The sequence below is a fragment of the Esox lucius genome, chromosome 16 (assembly GCF_011004845.1).
Source record: "Esox lucius isolate fEsoLuc1 chromosome 16, fEsoLuc1.pri, whole genome shotgun sequence".
Taxonomy (NCBI): domain Eukaryota; kingdom Metazoa; phylum Chordata; class Actinopteri; order Esociformes; family Esocidae; genus Esox; species Esox lucius.
Genome location: NC_047584.1, coordinates 21,996,800 through 22,017,843, shown reverse-complemented (window position 1 = coordinate 22,017,843; position 21,044 = coordinate 21,996,800). Strand labels below are relative to the sequence as shown.

Sequence of the window (21,044 nt, the reverse complement as noted above, 5' to 3'; positions counted from 1 at the left end):
AAGGCTTACTTATCAAACTGTTCTGTTTCCTCAGGTGGTCACAAGAGCAGAAGGCAGAGGACACAGCCTGACTGTCAGAAATGTCAAGCTTACTGAAGCTGGTGAAGTCAGGCTCACCGCAAAGGATTTCAAGACCCAGGCCAAACTCATAGTCAGGGGTATGCTGTGTTTGTTTTTATCATTTAGTGTTACTTAATTAAAAAGCATCTTTTCTGTGTTGGATTGCCATGGGCATACCACAACAACAGAATTCAGACCTGCCAACCTTAAATAATCTTTAGTCCATTTCTCAGACTGTTTCAGTATCCGCAGGACCATGCTATCAGGAGCTTCCCAAGCTCCAGTGCATGTGTGAGTCCTGTTTCATGCAGAGCCAAATAGCCTATAGTATTTTTTTATTAGTGTAGCATATCTTATTTACTTAGTTTGGGCCTGCTTGGTATTCTGGTTAGAGCATCTGGCCACTAACTTACCAGTAAAAACAAAAACAACAACAAATCTAATATCTAAATATATACATTTTTACTTTAATATCAATATTCTCATACATTTGGAATGTGTTGGACTATAACATTGTGATTTCAAATATCTCCGTATTTTTCTTAGTCTTATCGCTATAAATATAATATCTAATCATCAACTTCATTTCCTTCTGTAATATGGAATGCTGTGATCATCATGTAAACTAGTGGACACTGATTTAGTGCAGATTTTTGGATCACTTGAATTTTCTGCTGCATCTTGTCAGTTGACACACAGTTGTTGATGGTTATTATTTCACAAGTGAAAACAAACCGAGAACTGGTAGAATTTTGCTCACATTAATGTGCCGAATCAAAGAAAATTAAGACAGCAGGCTTTTTACATTAATGGCTGCCCTCATATCTGCATACTCAGAGGCTTTTCTTCGGCTCATCTTTCTCTAGAGTATGACATATTAGTCAATTGAATTGTTAGTTTTTTCTCACTACACAATAAAGGCCAATGTGTATCATTACTGAAAACTTGTTGAGGAAACCAATAGCATTTAAAATACTGCAGGGCCGTCACTTTGGGTTTTTTGATATCATCTTACTTTTAATTTTCCTTGCTGATACTGAAATACCCTTGATAAACATGTTAGCACACATCTGTCTGTGGAGTTGAGCTAATCTTTTTAAATGGAAGCGGATAAACTAGTGTGGGTGTAGTCCATTAATCTATAGCTATATTGCAACTAATATGAAGTTCTACTGTTTTACAGAGCCACCAGTTGAGTTCACTAAACCTCTGGAAGACCAAACAGTTGAGGAGGAGGCAACTGCTACTTTAGAGTGTGAAGTCTCCAGAGAAAATGCTGAGGTCAGATGGTTCAGAGACTCCCAGGAGATCCGCAAAACTAAGAAATATGATGTTATCGTTGATGGCCGCAAGAGAAGACTTGTCATTCACGGCTGCACTCTGGAGGATTCAAAGACATACATATGCGATGCTAAAGAATTCAAAACCTCTGGTTTCTTGAATGTTGAACGTAAGTAATGTGATAATTCACAAAAAATGCATACTATATTGCAAACTTACAGGAACTTTTAACGTATATATCATGTTCATATGTTCCTCACAGCTCCACATGTTGAGTTTTCTAAGCCACTTCATGATGTTGAGGTCAAAGAAAAGGAAAATGCCAGATTTGAATGTGAAGTGTCTCGTGAGAACGCCAAGGTTTGTGATTATGAATATATTATTGTTATTAAAAAAGCTCTACAATTAAAGGAATCAACTAACATTGGTTTAGTTTACACGCACAACACATATTTTGATATATTGTTTTCTGTTCAAAAAGGTAAAATGGTACAAGGATGGCAACGAGATCAGAAAGGGAAAGAAATATGAGATCATTGCCGATGGTTTCAAACGTATCCTTGTTGTCAACAAGTCAGTCTTCGATGATGAAGCAGAGTATGAGTGTGATGCTAAGACCTCCAAATCCTCTGGGATGCTGACAGTAGTTGGTAAGGCGTTTCATTCTCTGTCAGTTGCTATGTGATTCATATCAAACCATCTACCACTGGTTTTACTGATCACAATACCTTCTCCTTGCAGAGGAAGAGGCTAGGTTTACCAAGAACCTGTCTAACGTGGAGGGAACAGAAACAGACAGTGTGAAGATGATTTGTGAAGTGTCAAAAGCCAGCGCTGAGGTTACCTGGTGGAAGGGAGAACAGGAACTGCCTGAGGGAGGAAGATTTGAACAGATCATGGATGGAAGGAAGAGAATCTTAATCATACAAGATCTCAGAATGGAGGACGCTGGAGAGTATAACTGCAGACTGCATAGCTCCAAAACGTCAGCAACACTGAAACTGAATGGTAAAGATATGAAATCTCTGCTGAATATTGAAGAAATATACATTCTCAGTTGAATAAATTTAGTGCATATGTTTGAGGGCAGGATAAGATCTTAGTATATATTCCATACTCATTTTGCTTCTTTGTTCTTTTAGAACTGGCTGCTGAGTTCATCTCCAGGCCTCAGAGTCAGGAGGTAGTTGAGGGAGAAAAGGCAGAGTTTGTCTGCTCAGTCTCCAAAGACACCTACGAGGTCAAATGGTTTAAGGGTGACAACGAGATTGTACCCGGAGAAAAGTACGACATTGTCTGTGATGGTAAAAGAAGAGCACTCATTGTGAAGAACTGTACAACAAAGGATGAGGGAGGCTATGTGGCCTTTATTGGAGCTACCAAAGCCTCTGCTGATCTGTTGGTTATTGGTGAGTATTTAGAAATACTGCTGAAGTTGAGTGTTGCTTTTGTCTATATTTGTGTGTTGCTGTCTTCTAGTGACACTGTATATTTTCTCTCAACAGAGAAACTGAGAATCATCACGCCCATCAAGGACACGCAAGTGAAGGAGGGACAGGAGATTGTTTTCAACTGTGAGGTGAACACTGAAGGCGCTAAAGTAAAGTGGCTGAAGAATGACGAGACCATGTTTGAGAGCAGCAAGTTTGTCATGATCCAGAAAGACAATGTGTTCTCTCTGAGGATTTCTGGTGCAAACAAGGCAGATGAAGCCACTTATACTGTTACATTGACAAACCATCGTGGTGAACAAGCCAAGAGTTCAGCCAAGGCCAAAGTACAAGGTAAATGCATTATTGAACTAAATGTTATTATTTAATTTACAGTATAAATGCTGTGTTTTGTTATTGATGAACCAACTTCTGAATTAACAGAGGAGAAGCTCAAGATTATTCAGCCTCTTGAGGACTGTGAGACACAAGAGAAGAAGACAATCAGCTTCACTTGCAAGGTGAACAGACCTGATATCACCATCAAATGGATGAAGGCGGGTCAGGAGATCACCATGAACAAACGTGTTCTGTATCGTGTGGAAAAAGACAAACACACACTGACCATCAAGGACTGTGTCATGGACGATGAGGGTGAATACACTGCCGTAGCTGGGGATGACAAGTGCACAGCTGAGTTGATAATCAGTGAGGCCCCCACTGACTTCTCCACACCACTCAAAGACCAGACCATCACTGAGTTTGAGGATGCTATATTCACGTGCAAAGTGTCCAAGGAAAAGGCTCCAGTTAAATGGTACAGGAATGGTCGTGAGATCAGAGAGGGACCCAGGTACCAATTTCCCATTGATTGAATGATTGTGTTGGTCACATTTGGATTATTGAACATTGTGTTGGTCACATTTGGATTATTTGAACGTTGTGTTGGTCACATTTGGATTATTGAACATTGTGTTGGTCACATTTGGATTATTGAACATAGAGGTTTGAAAAAGTGGTTTTGCTCGTGTGTTGACAGATACTCATTTGAGAAAGATGGCAGGGTTTGCAAACTCAAGATCAAGGAGTGCAGACCAGACGATGAGTGTGAATACGCCTGTGGTGTGGAAGACAGGCGATCCAGGGCCCGGCTCTTTGTTGAAGGCAAGCTTTGAAATCTCTAATACTTTCTACTAAACAATCAGAGCCTAGGGAGATGTTTTCTGTCCTTACTAATTATGTGGTTATTTCTCACAGAGACCCCAGTTGAGATCATTAGACCACCCCAGGATGTATTTGAACCACCAGGTTCAGATATTGTGTTTGAGGTGGAGCTCAACAAAGACAGAGTCGAGGTGAAATGGATGCGAAACAACATGGTTATTGTCCAGGGTGACAAGTACCAAATGATGAGTGAGGGCAAAGTCCACAGACTCCAGGTGTGTGAGGTTAGGCCTCGCGACCAGGGAGAGTACAGGGTGGTCGCCAAAGACAAGGATGCCAGAGCCAAGCTGGAACTGGCAGGTTTGTCCAAATCATCCAAATTGAATCTCAAACTGTTCTCAGTGTAAACGGTTGTTTGTGTTCACACTGTCAATTTTCCATCCCAGCTGTGCCAAAGATCAAGACTACTGACCAGAACCTGGTCACAGACGCTGGAAAGCCCTTCGTCATGGTCATCCCCTATGATGCCTATCCTCGTGCAGAGGCTGAGTGGTTCTTTGATGGTGTCAGCTTGCCTGTGCAGAACATTGACACCACCACAGACAGTACCGAGTACAGGCTGAAGAGCCCCAAGAAGACAGATCAGGGCAGGTACAAGATTGTCATCAAGAACAAACACGGACAGGGAGAGGCATTCATTAATCTGGATGTCATCGGTAAGTCTTAAGATTGTCGAGGTCCTACACTTTATAACAATCATCTAAAAGACTACAGTAGTAAGATAGTTAATTGTCCTTAAAAAGTTGGTGTTTAACATTGTTTTGATTGACAGACGTCCCCGGACCTGTGAAGAACCTTGCAGTTGTGGACACAGCTGATGGTGAGGTCAGCCTGAGCTGGGAGGAGCCAGAGAGTGATGGTGGCAGCAAGATTGTTGCATACGTGGTGGAGAGGCGTGATGTCAAACGCAAGACATGGACCCTTGCCACTGACCGTGCTGATGCCCCTGAATACTGTGTTAGCGGCCTCCAGAGGGACAATAAGTACTTATTCAGAGTGTGCGCTCGCAACAGAGTGGGGAGTGGACCCACCGTGACGACAGACGAAGCTGTCCAGGCCAAGAATAAGTTTGGTAAGAAAGCTTATGATGATAACTGCATCTAAAAAACATAATTAGCTTTTATTTTTTTAAATAAAATCTTTCTCTCTCTTTTTACTCCAGATGTGCCAGAGGCGCCTGAGAACGTCATGGTTGGCATTGTTAATAGGTTTGGAGCCACCATTTCCTGGGAAAAACCAGTATCGGATGGTGGATCCGAGATAACCTCCTACATCATTGAGCTACGCGACAGAACCTCTGTGAGCTGGGAGGTGGCTATGATCACCAAGGCTGAGGACCGCACAGCCACACTCTCTGACGTGGTGGAGAACAAGGAATACATCTTCCGTGTCAAAGCCGAAAACAAGGCTGGCATTGGCAAACCAAGTGCTGCCACTGATCCGGTGAAGATCATGGACCCCATTGGTGAGTGAAGATCGCATTGTCTTGGATGTGTTTGTATGTTAACTGTTGACCACTTTTAAATTAATATGGGTTACTATTACAGAGAAACCAAGTCCACCTTTGAACTTCAACTACACCGACCAGACCAAGGACTCTGTTCAGCTGACATGGGAGACCCCCGCCAGCAACGGAGGAAGCATGATCACTGGCTACATTATTCAGAAGTGTGAGGATGGAACAGACAAGTGGCTTAGATGCAATGCCAGGTTGTGCCAGGACCTGCACTACAAGGTATTGGCCACTTTCCTTTTTCAGGGGTTGAACGTTTTAATTGTTATTGATGCTTCTGTCCCAACGAATAGTTTTGATGAACTTATTTTTCTGTCTAGGTATCTGGACTGAAGCAGGGCATAAAGTACCACTACAGAGTCTGTGCGGAGAATGCAGCCGGCGTTTCAGATCCAGCTGACCAGCTTGGGCCTCTCCTGGCAGATGATTCTCATGGTGTGTTATTCGGCATTAACCTAAAATCTAGAAAACAGATAGCAGAACCAAATTTGGTTTCAAAAGTCAGAACAAAAACTGTGGTTGTAAAAATTGCTTCTTTTTTTATAGTTGGACCTTCCATGGATCTCAGTGGATTCAGGGACGGGCTGGAAGTCATTGTTCCTCATCCTCTTGTGATCCGTGTCCCTATTCTTGGATACCCCACACCACATGCAAAGTGGAGCTTTGGTGATAAGGAGCTCACTGCTGGTGATCGTGTGTCCATGGTTACAAGGAGTGCCTACACAGAACTTACCATCGCACCAAGTGTGCGTCCAGACAAGGGCACATACACTCTCCACCTGGAGAATGACGTGACCAGCACCTTTGGAGAGATCGAAGTCAATGTTATTGGTAAGTGATGCCCTAGTGTTAACAAAAACTAGTGCAAAGATGATACAGCCCTCTTACTGTGTAGTAGTAGTGGCAGTATTCATCATTATTTGGTTTGTTTATATTCAGCATCCCCAAGTGCCCCCAAAGACTTCAAGGTGGCCGAGGTCACAAGACGACATGTGCACCTGATGTGGGAGGCACCAGAGCATGACGGAGGAAGCCCAGTCATTGGCTATCAGATTGAAAAGAAGGAAGTGTCCCGCAAGACCTGGGTTAAGGTAGTAACCTTGGAATTACAAATTCATTTTCACATATATATACCCGCTATGGAGGAAATGTATGTACATATGTCCTTCATTAATCCTGTCTCTAATGTCCACTGTAATTACTCCTCTAGGTTAACATGGGTATACAGGACCTGGAGTTCACTGTGTCAGATGTCGTTGAAGGCAAAGAGTATGTGTTCAGCGTTGCTGCTATCAACAAATGTGGGCCAGGAGAGCCTGCCTACACTGACGAGCCAGTGAATGTGTCCTCCCCTGCCAGTACGTATTCATGTTCAGAGATTGATAACAGGAAAATAAATAGTTCTACACTTCAATTAAATCACGCACTATATCGAATGGAGTTGAATGAGAAAATGTAAATCGTCCGTTTTGTTCCCAGCTGTGCCAGATCCACCTGAGAACCTGAAATGGAGAGACAAGTCTGCAAAGGGCATCTTCCTGCTCTGGGAGCCACCCAAGTATGACGGAGGAGCTTCAATCAAAGGCTATGTTGTGGACAAATGCCAGCGTGGCACAGACAAGTGGGAGCCATGTGGAGACCTGTTGCCTGAGCTCAAGTAAGATCTTTAACTCTTAATTACTGTTGATTTAGTCCAAGATTGTTGGAAGTATTTTACGTTACTGTGTAGCTATACATTTCTTAGTTTGTGATTTTAATTTGCAGTCTCAACATTTTCATTGATACTGAAATGCTACAACTCAGTGTTAATTATAATTTTCCAAAACATGGGTGGTAAATACATTTTCTGTCAGTTGAACTAAACTGCTGATTCCCTTTAGATTCCAGGTGACTGGTCTGATTGAGGGACAGTGGTATGCGTACCGTGTAAGGGCAATCAACAGGCTAGGAGCCAGCAAACCCTGCAAGGCTACTGATGAGATCCTGGCTGTTGATCCTAAAGGTACTCTATATAATTGTGATAATAAAGAATTTTGATCATGAAGAGTTGTATGTAAGGTTTGGTTACTTTGAGCCCTTATGACACCTTTGTATAAATTACATAGTTAATATAACTTTTTCAAGTAAAAAGTGGAACAGCAAATCTGGAAGACATTATTTTAGAACAATTCTTTAACACAATTGCTGTTTAATATGAGTTTTAGATTTTACTATGTCAATATGTATTTTTTGCCATGTTTTGGTGTACTGGTGGCAGTTAGAGTTAACTGAGACCAATGCCATTGATGTTCTGAAGATTTCAGTAGGCAATTTTTCAATAGGCAAACTCATGGACATTGTAGATGTATATGCAAATGTATACTATATATTAATAGGTTTCATTTAAAAGTTTTTCAGTAACCAGTGTTACCTGTTTTCCATATATTTTATGGTAATTACTAAATTACCAATGTTTCTTGTAAATTACCTCTACATAATCTTTGCAACTTCTGAATTAATTACAGTCATCTCACTCTGTTTTCTACTTGACCCCAACAGAGCCTCCAGAGATTCAACTGGATGTGAAGTTGCTGTCAGGACTGACCGCTAGAGCCGGAACAAACATTGAGCTTCCAGCTGATATTATTGGAAAGCCAGATCCCAAGGTGAAATGGACCAAGGCAGACCGGGTCCTGAAAGGAGATGACCGCATTACCATTGATACCAAGCCTGGAAACTCCACTTTGTCTATTGCCAAAACTGTCAGAGAAGACACATCTACCTACATTATTGAGGCAGTCAACAGCTCTGGTCGTGCTACTGCAACTGTTGATGTCAACATTCTTGGTACAGCATATTTTTCCCCACTCATTTTCAATACAAATGTATTGATGTATTAATCGATTGTTTTATTAGGTATAGTTCAGAATATTTTATGTTTATATCTGTATTTTAATATCACCCAATAGATAAGCCTGGTCCTCCGGCTGCCTTTGATATCTCTGAGATCACCAACCACTCCTGCCACTTGGCCTGGAACCCTCCCAGAGACGACGGAGGTTCTGCCATCACCAACTACATCGTAGAGCTCAGACCCTTTGACAAAGAGGAGTGGACCAAACTGTCTTCCACAGTGAAACAAACCAACTTCAATGCAACCAAACTCACCCCTCTGAAAGAATATGTCTTCAGAGTACAGGCTGAGAACCAGTACGGCATTGGCGCTCCTAATGAGCATGTGCCAATCACTGCCAAATATGCCTTTGGTATGTTATGTATCATGTTTATGTTGTCAATGTGATCTGCTTAAAATACTGTCATCGATTTAGCTTGTTCCTCTTTTCTGTTATTATATGACACTGACACTGATGTCTTTTAGATCCTCCTGGGGCCCCATCCAGAGTGCAGCCCTCTGATATTTCAAAGGACTCTTTGACCCTGACTTGGTACGAACCTGATGAGGATGGGGGCAGTCCGATCACCGGGTACTGGATTGAGAAATTTGACCCAGAAAATGACAAATGGATCAGATGCAACAAACTGCCTGTCACGGACACCACTTACAGGTAATGATGCTTTGGTGAGCAATGGTTTAGGTGTAAATCATCAAAGTCAATTAAACATACATCAATATATATGTATTGTATTTCAGGGTGAAGGGTCTGCCCACCAAAAAGAAGTACAAGTTCCGTGTCTTGGCTGAGAATCTTGCAGGACCAGGAAAACCAAGCGCTGAGACGGAGCCAGTGTTGGTCAAGGATCCAATTGGTATGTTCTGTTATAGATTATTTAGATATATGTAGATACCTATATAATTGAAAGAGAATGAAATCTTTATGAACCTGCTGTGCTGTATTCCAGATCCTCCATGGGCCCCTGGAAAACCCTGTATCAGAGAAATAGCTAAGACTTCTGCATTACTGGAATGGACCAGGCCAGAGCACGATGGAGGTGCTAAGATTGAGAGCTACATTATTGAGTTCCTGAAGACTGGCACCGAAACATGGATCAGAGCAGCAGAGGATGTGCCCCAGACAGAGCACTTACTGAAGGGTTTGATGGAGAAACAGGAATACTCTTTCAGAGTCAGGGCAGTGAACTGTGCTGGAGAGAGTGAGCCCAGTGACCCGAGTGATCCTGTGGTCTGCAAGGAAAGACTTTGTAAGTCATGATGAAACTCGCGCAGGAATTGAAAGAGAATCCTGTTTTGCAATTGCAAAAGGTATGAACTTCACTACGCCTTTGTTTTTGGTAGATCCTCCGTCAGAACCTCAATGGCTCGAGGTGACCAACATCACAAAGATTAACGCTGAACTGAAGTGGCAGGCTCCTGAAAGCGACGGTGGCTCCCCAATCACCAACTATATTGTTGAGAAGAGGGATGTCAGACGCAAGACCTGGACTGCAGTGGACACCACTGTGAAGGAGCTGAAGTACACTGTCACTCCTCTCACCGAGGGCACTCTGTATGTGTTCCGTGTGGCCGCTGAGAACGCAGTCGGACAGAGTGATTACTGTGAACTGGAGGACGCTGTTCTGGCTAAAGATACTTTCAGTATGTATTTATCCTGTCCTGGTGCCTTCATGCTGTTGTTGTTGTTGTATTATTGGTTTTATTAATTAGTAAATAAAGCCAGTGGAGACATTAGTATAAACATATATTAAATATTTTCCTTTGCAGCCACTCCTGGGCCCCCCTATGCCCTAACTATTGTAGAGGTGTCCAAGAGACATGTTGAACTGAAATGGGAAGCTCCCAAGAGTAATGGTGGAAGACCCATTACCAAGTGAGTACATTTTGGCCAACGCTCTAAGCCGCTGCCTACAGTGCACATGTACACTGCACTGTGGGTTTGAACACATCCTACTGCACTTTCAGCAAAAACTATCCTCTGTATATCACCACTTTTTTGTCTAATAAAACGTAGCATCCCAGAATGCTGGAAAAAAATATATCTTTACAAAGCAATTGAATAATACACTGGTCTGTTTGTTTTTTCTGACAGTGTATTTGTATTCAAGGCATTTAATATTATTTTCACTATATATAATATATTAGAATATATATAATAAGTAGTATTTGCTTTGCTAGGTATGTGATTGAGAAGAAAGAGAAACTTGGAACCCGCTGGGTGAAGTCTGGAAAGACCCCTGATGCTATGTGCAACTTCAAAGTCACTGACGTGGATGAGGGCACTGAGGTTCAGTTCCAGGTCCGTGCTGAAAATATGGCAGGTGTTGGACACCCCAGTGAACCAACAGAAGTAGTCACCATTGAGGACGCTACAAGTAAGTTGTCTGTTGCAATTTCTATTGAGGTAAATTTAAAAAAAAAAAAATCTTGACATGGTGAAAATCTCATGTTGTCCGTTGACCTCTCCAAATGCAACCAAAATGAATCGTTGTTTTTCTGCTCCAGGTCCACCATCTCCTCCTCTTGACTTGGTCATAGTTGATGCCAGCAGAGAGCATATCAACATTACCTGGAAGTTGCCATTAAAGAATGGAGGTAGTCCCATCACAGGCTACCATGTCGAGCTCCGTGAGGCTAAAGCTGAGAAGTGGATAAGAATCAACACTCGCCCAATCAAGGAGCTGAAATACAAAGCAGAGGAAAGCATTAAGCCAGAGAAACAGTATGTCTTGAGAGTTCGTGCCATCAACGCAGTTGGTGTCAGCGATCCATCAGAAATTTCCGAGAAGGTCTTTGCCAAGGACCCAGACTGTAAGTATTCTTCAAAGTGTCAGAAAGGGTTACAGTTATGGTTAGAAAAGAGACAGGATGTAATATGCACATGTATCTCTTCTCTTAGGTATCCCTACCATGGATATGGAGGCCCTTGACATTGTGGTGATTGAGGGTGACAAGCTGCATCTAAACATCCCATACAAGGCCATCCCCAAACCAGAGATGATCTGGAACAAAATCAGTGAAAAAGATCCTTCCGTGGTCACAAAGTTGCAGAATGATGACAGAACGTTGTTGACTTGTGAGCTCAACAGTGTCCATCTGGAACGAATGAAGAGTGTGCATGATGATGCAGGACAATACTCTGTCACTTTGGAGAATTCCATCGGATCAGCCACTAGAATCATCAACGTTAAAGTTATTGGTAAGAAAATAATTACTGTTTAGTCAAATCAAGATTTTTTTAAATAAAATTCAAAATACAGAAAATATTTCATATACTTTATATTCACAGGTCTGCCTGGCCAGTGCAAAGACATCAATGCTAGTGACATCACTAAGAACACCTGCAAGCTGACATGGGAGGCTCCAGAGAATGATGGATGTACTCCTATTCTCCACTATGTTCTGGAGCGTAGAGAGGTTCCTAATAAGACTTTCAGGCCTCTAATGTCAGGAGAGAATATTCTTACCTACCAGGTGAAGGATCTGAAGCTGAATGAACAGTATTACTTCCGGGTCAAGGCCGTAAACAAGGTCGGCTCTGGGCCATTCCTGGAGCTCCGCAACCCTGTCATCACTGAAGATGTGAAACGTAAGTGTCTTTTGAACCTTCCAACTTTTCAAAGTCTGTCAGAATTGTTTGATATTTTATTCAAACTGTCATTTGTTTTTAAAGGAGAATTGACCGAATTACAATTTGAAGAATATATGAACCAGTTTTGGCTCCATGAATTACGGATTGCAGATACTGTACATGGATTTAAGTTATTCTTCCTGTTTTGTTTTTTACAGAGAGGCCAGATCCACCCATTGATGTTGAGGCTCATGATCCAACAGGCAACTCTATTACTCTGACCTGGAAACCACCTGTGTCTGACGGTGGTTGCACCATTACTGGCTACATACTGGAAAGCATTGAGAAGGATGGTGATAGCTTTAAGAGAATCAACCCATCCCTGGTTCCTGGTTTCACCTACGAGGTGAAGAATCTGAAGGAAGGCAAAGAGTTTCAGTTCCGTGCTCGTGCTGAGAACGCTGCTGGTGTCAGTGAACCGTCTCGAAGCACCCCACTGACCATGATCGCAGCTCCAGTTGGTATGACTACCTTTTTGTGACATTTTTGTTTCCTTATAAAATGTATATGTATACTAGTGGGTGTTTATGTAACCTTATTATGGATACTGCCACTGGATGCAACAAAACCCAACAGGCTTTGTATCAGACAAATTACATCCAGCCGTATTATAAGTTCAAATATTCAAATGCATGATATTTTATTGACTGTTACTCGGTCAACTGATAGGATACTATCAAACATGTATTAGACTGTAGGCATTTCTATCAAGAGAGCCTACACTTTTAATTCCCATTTGAAACGTCTAATGTGGTAGACGGTAAGGAATTGAGTGGCTACTGGCAGATGAATAACCAGTCAGTTTAACATTGTAAAATCTATTATGTAAACGCTTCATAGGATTTAATTTATGCCCTAGTTTATGTTTAGTAATGTGAGGTCTTTTAACCTTGATGTTCTTCATTTGTTTCAGATAAACCCAAGGTGTCCCTTCATGCTCGCCTGCAGTCCGGGCTCTGCATCAGAAAGGGAGAGGAGATCCGCCTGGATGCTTACATCTCTGGTTCTCCATACCCAACTGTCACCTGGCTCAGGAACGATGAAGACGTCAGGAAGGTACCAGAGAAGAAGACAGTTTTACCTGTTCTGAAGAAGAAGAAGAAGGGCGGCAAGGTTCAACCTGAAGAACCTGAGGTGTTTGTAAGCCCGCTCCCAGAGCGCCTGTCCTATGACATAAAGAAGGGCGAGACCTCAATCATGATCCGAGACTCCATCAGAGCTGACCACGGTCGCTTCTGCATCAAAGCTGAGAACACTCATGGCAGTGCAACTGCATACTGTGATGTCAATGTCCTTGGTAAGCAAATTACCTTCTCTGTAAACCAAGTGAATCAAATTCTGTATGCAAAATTTGTCTGAAAGCCATGCTATATGACACCACGGTATGGGTGTGACAATATTGTGTTAGTAACCGTTTTTTTAAGCAATAGTAATAAGTCACTTAGCTGTGGTATTTTGACAATATACCACATACCCTGAGATGTCTTGCTATTACAAATCGGTTACTGACGCAGTTAGAACAGTAAAAGCGTATTTTAATCGTAATCATAAAATTTATTAATCATAATACATCTTCAGTGTTTGTTTGTTTTTAATTCTACTTACTTACGTAGCTAGGCCTTTTCATCCTTCTAGAGCATAGCCCAGCAACGAAGGGTTGGATATTCTTTTGTCGAATTTAATTCTGACCTTAGGTTTTTTATGATTTTTACAGATAAGCCAGGGCCTCCAGTAAACTTTGTCTTTGAGGAGATCCGGAACACTTCTGTCATCTGTAAGTTCGATCCTCCTCTTGATGATGGTGGCAGTGAGATCCTGAACTACATCCTTGAGAAAAAAGACAATAAAAACGATGAGGTCGGGTGGGTCACGGTAATTTCAACCCTCAAGACTTGCAGCCATCTTGTGACCAAACTGATTGAAGGAAAGGAGTACATCTTCCGTGTTACCGCTGAAAACAAAGTAGGATCCGGACCTTCATGTCTCTCTGAGCCAATCGTTGCAAAGAACCAATTCGGTAAATATTTACAATTAAATGTGACTTTTATCTGTACTGTGAGGTATATTTACTCACATTTTTTTTGTTTACTATTATAAAACTTCTGAATCTTAAAAAGTGGCAAAATCCTGGATCTGCATGTTTTTCCTTGTCAAATTTTATGAGAAATTCAGTGGCCTTCTTTCACTGTGCTTACATAAAATGTTTGTTCAATCCAGTGATGCAGGTGAGTTATTTAAAGAAGTTATTCATAAAAGGGGAGGGATTTAAAAGTGGTTGGGCCACATAGTCCAATTTCACAGATCAGAACACAGATCTTTTTTTTTTAACAAAGACAAAATAATGCATTTGCAAACAAAAGACCTGCTGTGTTTGACAGATGCTTTAAATGTGCCCCATAATAAACAAACTTATATATCTGTCTAACATTACTGTAATCATCTTATTTCAAGATCCACCTGATGCTCCAAACACACCCAGAGTTGGAGATGTGACTGCCAACAGCATGTTCATCTCCTGGCATGAGCCCAAGGACAACGGTAGTCCCATCCTGGGCTACTGGATAGAGAGGAAAGAGATCAACAGCAAACACTGGACTAGGGTGAACCGTTCCCTGCTCAATTCACTCTCTGTGAGGATCGAGGGTCTTATGGAAGGCTTGGAATACATCTTCAGAGTCTGTGCTGAGAATCTGGCTGGCCCCGGACCCTTCTGTGTCCCGACGGATCCACAGATCGCTATGGATCCAGTCTGTGAGTTTGTCTGAGAAGGGAGTAGATAACAACAATACAATATGTGGTGGAATCTTTTTTGTGTCTATTTACAAAATTACATTAATTTGTGTATACAGTTCTGTGAGAAAGTACATTCCCTCAAAAGTATGTAAACATATCCAGTTATGTAATACTCATTTTAACATGACTTAGATATAAATGTCACCTAAGTTAACAAACACTGAACAGGTGTATTCATTTAACATAAATCTATAGAAAGGCGATTTGCTTGTGGTGGAAATAACTAGCGTTTTTCCCTTTGGCAGAAATAACAATGTAGGAGTCCTTAACTTGTGTCAGTCACTTACAGCAACTGGTTGGAAATTCTGCTCACTTCAAATTTCAAATGACCCTTAAGAATGTTCATAAGGAAACTTGAGGTTACCCGTAGGATTATCACTGCGATCAGTGTTGGGGTGTGCTTGTGACATGCATATGACACTGTCAAATTATATCTAATTTATTGAGGAGCTTTTTGGTGGCAAGCCTGTACACCAAGTTGTCATGGTTGAGGATTGGCAGACGATCACTTTTTCAAGGTTATGCTTGGCAATGTGGTTGAAGGATGCCTTGTAGCAAAACAAGAAACCAATTCCAAATGAGACAGGTGGTATTGAATGAATGTCAGCAGTCCCGCTATATCTCTATTTGTTTTGTAAACATATCCACTGGGTCTAATTTCAAGGCTTTTGATGGGATAATGAACGTAGGGGTGTACAAACTTTTTTCTGCATAAGGAACTTATTTTAATTGCAGACATGATTGGAAATCTATTTCTGGTAATGCGATTGTACCTATCAGTAGTGTTCATGAAATTAACTTTTATAGGTCAATTCAAAATAAATATATTTTCATGGGGTATACTTACTCTCTGAGTACACAGCACTGAGTGGAAGCAAGGACCCTTCATTTTACCACTGTAATAAATATATTAGTACTGACTGTTGGTTCTCCCTGCATTTTCAGTGCCACCTGGCCCACCCACTCCAAGAGTCCTTGACACCACTGCAACAACAGTTGATATTGCCTGGGTCCCCCCCATTTACAATGGAGGAGGAGATATCCTCGGCTACCATGTTGAGAGTGTTCTGGCTGGAGAGAAGGAATGGAAACGTAATACCGAGTTCAGGTGCAAGGAGCTGAAGTACACCGTGACTGGGCTGACAGAGGGTGCTGACTACTACATCCGTGTCCTTGCTGTGAACGACGCCGGCCCTGGAGTGCCTGGCATGACTGATCCTGTCACTGTGAAGGAGCCTCAAGGTATCCAGCTGTCAAATCTACTTGTACAGCCCTTTTTATGCAATCTAAGGATGTGGGTGGGTTATTTAGAGTTATTCACAGAAAGGGAAAGGTTACGGAAGAGGCCTTGATGTCCGATTTCTTTCATCAACACTGATTAAAAGATTTGAGCAAAGACTGGCCAACAGACTTAGTTTGTTGGTGGGCAAACAAGGCTACTTGGATCACACTAGCTAATGAACCACCTAGTTAGCTCGTATAGTGCATATACATTACATAACTGAGCTGATATCAATGTGTTTTAGTAATTTAGTAGGTGCTCTAATCCAGACAGCAGTAAGTACATACATTTATTGTACTGGAACTGTGGGAATCCACAAGCCTGGCTTTGCAAGCATCATGCTATACCAAATTTGAATTGTGTTTTTAATGTTATTTACAAATAAGATGAACATTTGTATAATTATTATAATGCTAATTGTTTTATTGACCTAAAGCAGGTTTTAATGACCTCCTGCTCGTTTTATGTTCTCATCATTAATTATACCCACCTGGTGCCCCAGGCCTAAATATGTCCCTAATTGGAGGGTTGTACTGAAAAAACGTAGAAACCGGCCTTGATGTTGTGCATTTACATTGAGGGCCCTACAGTGTACCCATGAAACTAACTTTTTATTTTAATGTCTACAGAGGCCCCAGTGGTTGACTTTGATGCTTCTGTAAAGAATGGAGTCATCATCAAAGCCGGCGAGACACTGAGACTGCCGGCGTTCGCAATCGGTAGACCACAGCCAGAGGTGACATGGGCAAAGGATGAGGCTGAAACTGACAAAGAGCATGTTGTCATTGAAACAGAAGGAAAGAACAGCATTCTGTTCATCAAGCATGCCAAAAGAACAGACCACGGAAATTACAAAATCTCCGGAACTAACAGTAGTGGAACAAACTCTGCTGTCACCAAAGTAGACGTCATGGGTAAGTGTGCTGTCAACTGTTCACATAGGACTGTAAGAATTACACATCTCTGATGAGGATATAGTGCTAAACTGTATTCTTTATGAATTACAAGCTTCTTAATATTGACCCTTTGTCCTGTTCTCACTAGATGTCCCTGGGCCTGTGGTTAATCTAAAGACAACTCATGTCAGCAAGAAGAAAATCAGCTTGAGCTGGGCAGATCCTCTGGATAATGGTGGCAGCGATGTTATAGGCTACGTAGTGGAGAGAAAGGATGCAAAGATGAAGCTGTTCAGACAACCAGTTGAGACTGCTTCATGCAAATGTGACATTCAGGGCTTGCTTACAGATGAAGAGTACGATTTCCGTGTTTTTGCGAGGAACAAGTTTGGTGATGGTGCCCCAACCGACATCGGGCCTATTATGGCTTCGGATCCCAAAGGTATGACAAGAAAAGGAAATCTGTTTCCAACATCCATAAAACATTTTATGAGTATATGAAATGTATGATTGGCAGTATCCCAAAGTGTCTTCTTTTTTTTTAATATATATCTACAACTTTCCTCTTCCATTCAGCTGTTCCATCTCCACCATTGAAACTGCACTTCACTGAGAGGTGGACAAATGCTATTGCCCTTGCATGGGAGCCACCACGTAGTGACGGAGGCAGCCCAATCACAGGTTACTACGTTGAGAAGATGAGAACAGATGGAACTGAGTTTGAAGCGGCCCATCGCAAGCTCTGCACAGACTTAAACCTCAAATTGGAGAACTTATCAGAGAACCATGAATATCAGTTCCGTGTATTTGCCATCACTGAGGTGGGAGAGGGCGAACGCTCCAAACCTATCACTGCTAACATCCACGATGATGAAAGTAAGTATTGTGAGACTTTAAAATTTATAAACCATGCATCTTGGATTAGAAAGCAACTTCTTTCTACACTAAACACCTGTTGTATGTTTTATTATAGTTCCCCCCAAAATCTCGATGTTGGAGTATTTCAAGAGAGATACGATCACTGTGAGGAAAGGACATAGTATTGAGATCCCCGCTGAAGTGGTGGGTCTGCCAATGCCTGAGGTTCAGTGGTCAAAGGACGACGTCATCATCCCCAAGGCAACGGAAAAGCTGCTAATGGAGTACGAGGAGGTGGCCCGCACCAAATGCACCACAAAGATCTACATCCCTGAGACTGTCAGAGGAGATAAGGGAGACTACAAACTGAGTGCCACCAACTCCCATGGCAAAGCACAGCACATTATACACGTGCAGGTTCTAGGTAAACATGTTCAGCGACCGTTAACATTTTCCATCTGTGAAAACCATGTCATGTTATCAATTGCGTAACAGTGTTTTGGTATGCCCATGCTAAAAAACGTCCTTAAAGAAATTAGGGTACTTGTTCCGGTTGTTGTCATTATAGATTCCTTCAAAGAAGGAAAAAGTATAGCTAAGAGCTTTTTAGAAATGGCGAAACATTCTCATAATGTTTTCTTTCCCTTTCCACAGACCGCCCAACGCCCCCACGCGACATTGTGGTGTCTGACATTCAGGCTGACTCTTGCTATCTGACATGGACAGCACCAGAGGACAATGGTGGTAGTGAGATCAGTAACTATATCATCGAAAGGAGGGATGCCAGCAGAAAGAAGTCTGATTTTGAACAGCTCACCTGCAATATCATAGATAGGAGATATGGGGTAAGTCAAATTTTGACTTTCCGAAGTTCAAAATGAGTCAAATACTGATTAAATAGGGTCTGGGGTGAAGCTTCCCCAATAACTCCAATTGCATGGTTAAATTGTCTTAACGTTTCTTGTCGATACAATGTTTATGATTTCTAATGCATGTGTATATCCCTCATTTTAGGTGTACAAAATGGACAGAATGGGCCAGTACAAATTCAGAATCAAAGCTGAGAACAAGTTTGGAGTCAGTGATGGTTGTGAAACAGAGAAGGTTGTCCTCAGGGATCCATTTGGGCTTCCTGGTCCACCTCGCAAGCCAAGAATCATCGCAGCCACCTCCTCTACCATGACAGTTACCTGGGAGCCTCCTCTGGACAATGGTGGCTCCTCCATTAAAGGATACTGGCTAGAGAAGAGGGAGCGAGGAGCTGGGATCTGGGGTCGTGTGAACAGGGCTCCAGTTACCAAGCCTGCAGTGAGGGGTTTGGAATACACTGTACTGCGCCTTAATGAAGGGTCAGAGTATCAGTTCAGAGTGAGCGCTCAGAACAGTGCCGGAGTCGGACCTCCCAGTGAGGCATCTCCATGTGCATTTGCTGTTGATCCACACAGTGAGTACAGCCCTTTTCTCTGGTGATTTTGCAGTCTATGCTTCATTAATGATTTACAGTGAATGAATCATTAATTATTCATGAATGGTGAAGGGTTATAGAAGATCAACTTTTCTTTTTATAATCCAGTGAACACTTGCTGTTCGGTCGTCAATCAAATTATATTAAATAACCATTGTTAGCATAACTTGCATTGACTTGTTTTCAGATCCCCCTAGTGCACCAGGAATACCAGAGGTTAAGGACAAGACAAAGTCCAGCGTCACTCTCACTTGGACCCCACCAGAGAAAGATGGTGGCAGCCCAGTCAAGGGCTACATCATTGAAGTTCAGGACACAGACTCTCTGGATTGGAAGAGAGTAAGTGACCCTGAGAAGCTGCACCCCACCACTGAGTTCACCGTCCCAGACCTGAAAGAAGGCCAGAAGATTAGATTCAGAGTCACTGCTGTCAACGCTGCTGGAAAATCTGAACCGAGCGCACGTTCCGCAGACACCACTGTCCAGGACATCTTAAGTAAGAGCATGAAGTAACACACATCCTGAAACATCCTGTTTTGGCCTCCATGCCAACGTGAATGTTATTTGTCATACAATAAACAGAGCAGGGACTTTTTTGTTTAATGAAGTTAAACAAGAAAGTTTAATGAAATTTTTATAACAAAGTGATGTGTGAGTGATTAACACAAAAATAAATGAGTTAAGCTTGCTGATTTCATTAATACAAGAGCTCTATGCCTTACCATATTGATGTTGTACTATTTTATTGCACAGTTGAACCAACTCTAAGTCTGGAGATCAGCGCCCATGATCTGTTGACCTGCAGAGCTGGAACTACTATTAAAATCCCAGTTGTGGTCACTGGTCGTCCAACTCCTAAAGTTACATGGGAGTTTAAGGATGGAACAGCTGAGACTGAGAAGAAGAATGACATCCATATCCTTCCAATTGATTCTGAGGTAATTACTATAGAAAGATTGGGCTGAAATATCAGCTTTGTTGTTTTTAAGAGAGAGTTAGCTTTTTGAAGTGTTAGATTGTTTTAGTCTTTCCTGTGGTGTTTTAGTTCCGTCCCTAATATGTTTTTAGCTCTCACGTCTCATTTGGTAATACTTGTGTTTTGTGAAAATGTTTCTCATCCAGGTCACATCAACTGATACAACATCAGTCATCACCATCCCTAATAGCTGCCTTAAACATGTCGGACGTTACTTCGTCACGGCTGAAAACGCAGCCGGACACAAGAACATGAAAATCAGAGTCGCAGTCCTTGGTAAGTAAAAAATGAAATAACACAGGTAGATGAACAAAACAAACCACATCTTTTACAAGATTTCTAACTTTTGGCAAAACCTTATTTCCAGATGTGCCCGGTCCACCCAAAGACTTCAAAGTCACAGACATCACAAGAGGCACATGTAGACTTACATGGAAGGCTCCAGATAGTGATGGTGGTGAAAGGGTGAAGAGTTACTTCATTGAGAAGAAGACTGTAGAGGGAAAAGCTTGGACCAAGTGCAACCCAGCATGTGCCGCTCTGTCCTTAGTTGTTCCTGACCTTATAGAGGGACAGAATTACCTGTTCCGTATCCGGGCAGAGAACCGCTTTGGATTTGGACCAATGGTTGAGACCACTGAAAGTTCAAAGGCCAGAGATCCTATCCGTAAGAGCACAACATTCATTAAAGCCATCTTGTTCTGCATAACAGGTTCTGTAATTACACAAAACAAACCTGTTC

General features: G+C 42.0%; 1 protein-coding gene across 1 annotated transcript in view; it reads left to right on the top strand.

Annotated features, from left to right (window-relative positions):
* Positions 1-21,044, top strand: part of ttn.1 (titin, tandem duplicate 1) — a 163,655-nt gene that overhangs the window by 73,456 nt on the left and 69,155 nt on the right. Inside the window, exons 83-128 of the mRNA XM_029113520.2 lie at positions 35-158; positions 1,244-1,510; positions 1,604-1,701; positions 1,823-1,991; positions 2,083-2,349; positions 2,484-2,750; positions 2,847-3,125; positions 3,216-3,624; positions 3,811-3,935; positions 4,029-4,295; positions 4,382-4,651; positions 4,768-5,067; positions 5,158-5,460; positions 5,543-5,730; positions 5,829-5,943; positions 6,055-6,339; positions 6,448-6,599; positions 6,719-6,866; positions 6,988-7,165; positions 7,389-7,510; positions 8,047-8,334; positions 8,457-8,753; positions 8,867-9,053; positions 9,140-9,255; positions 9,349-9,648; positions 9,743-10,042; positions 10,169-10,274; positions 10,580-10,776; positions 10,907-11,212; positions 11,301-11,600; positions 11,691-11,990; positions 12,191-12,493; positions 12,946-13,329; positions 13,747-14,049; positions 14,484-14,783; positions 15,771-16,067; positions 16,737-17,021; positions 17,152-17,445; positions 17,580-17,879; positions 17,977-18,285; positions 18,516-18,706; positions 18,876-19,305; positions 19,514-19,822; positions 20,080-20,264; positions 20,449-20,578; positions 20,670-20,969. Of these exons, the coding sequence (XP_028969353.2) occupies positions 35-158; positions 1,244-1,510; positions 1,604-1,701; positions 1,823-1,991; positions 2,083-2,349; positions 2,484-2,750; positions 2,847-3,125; positions 3,216-3,624; positions 3,811-3,935; positions 4,029-4,295; positions 4,382-4,651; positions 4,768-5,067; positions 5,158-5,460; positions 5,543-5,730; positions 5,829-5,943; positions 6,055-6,339; positions 6,448-6,599; positions 6,719-6,866; positions 6,988-7,165; positions 7,389-7,510; positions 8,047-8,334; positions 8,457-8,753; positions 8,867-9,053; positions 9,140-9,255; positions 9,349-9,648; positions 9,743-10,042; positions 10,169-10,274; positions 10,580-10,776; positions 10,907-11,212; positions 11,301-11,600; positions 11,691-11,990; positions 12,191-12,493; positions 12,946-13,329; positions 13,747-14,049; positions 14,484-14,783; positions 15,771-16,067; positions 16,737-17,021; positions 17,152-17,445; positions 17,580-17,879; positions 17,977-18,285; positions 18,516-18,706; positions 18,876-19,305; positions 19,514-19,822; positions 20,080-20,264; positions 20,449-20,578; positions 20,670-20,969 (11,350 nt within the window). The remainder of the gene's footprint in view (positions 1-34; positions 159-1,243; positions 1,511-1,603; positions 1,702-1,822; positions 1,992-2,082; positions 2,350-2,483; positions 2,751-2,846; positions 3,126-3,215; positions 3,625-3,810; positions 3,936-4,028; positions 4,296-4,381; positions 4,652-4,767; positions 5,068-5,157; positions 5,461-5,542; positions 5,731-5,828; positions 5,944-6,054; positions 6,340-6,447; positions 6,600-6,718; positions 6,867-6,987; positions 7,166-7,388; positions 7,511-8,046; positions 8,335-8,456; positions 8,754-8,866; positions 9,054-9,139; positions 9,256-9,348; positions 9,649-9,742; positions 10,043-10,168; positions 10,275-10,579; positions 10,777-10,906; positions 11,213-11,300; positions 11,601-11,690; positions 11,991-12,190; positions 12,494-12,945; positions 13,330-13,746; positions 14,050-14,483; positions 14,784-15,770; positions 16,068-16,736; positions 17,022-17,151; positions 17,446-17,579; positions 17,880-17,976; positions 18,286-18,515; positions 18,707-18,875; positions 19,306-19,513; positions 19,823-20,079; positions 20,265-20,448; positions 20,579-20,669; positions 20,970-21,044) is intronic.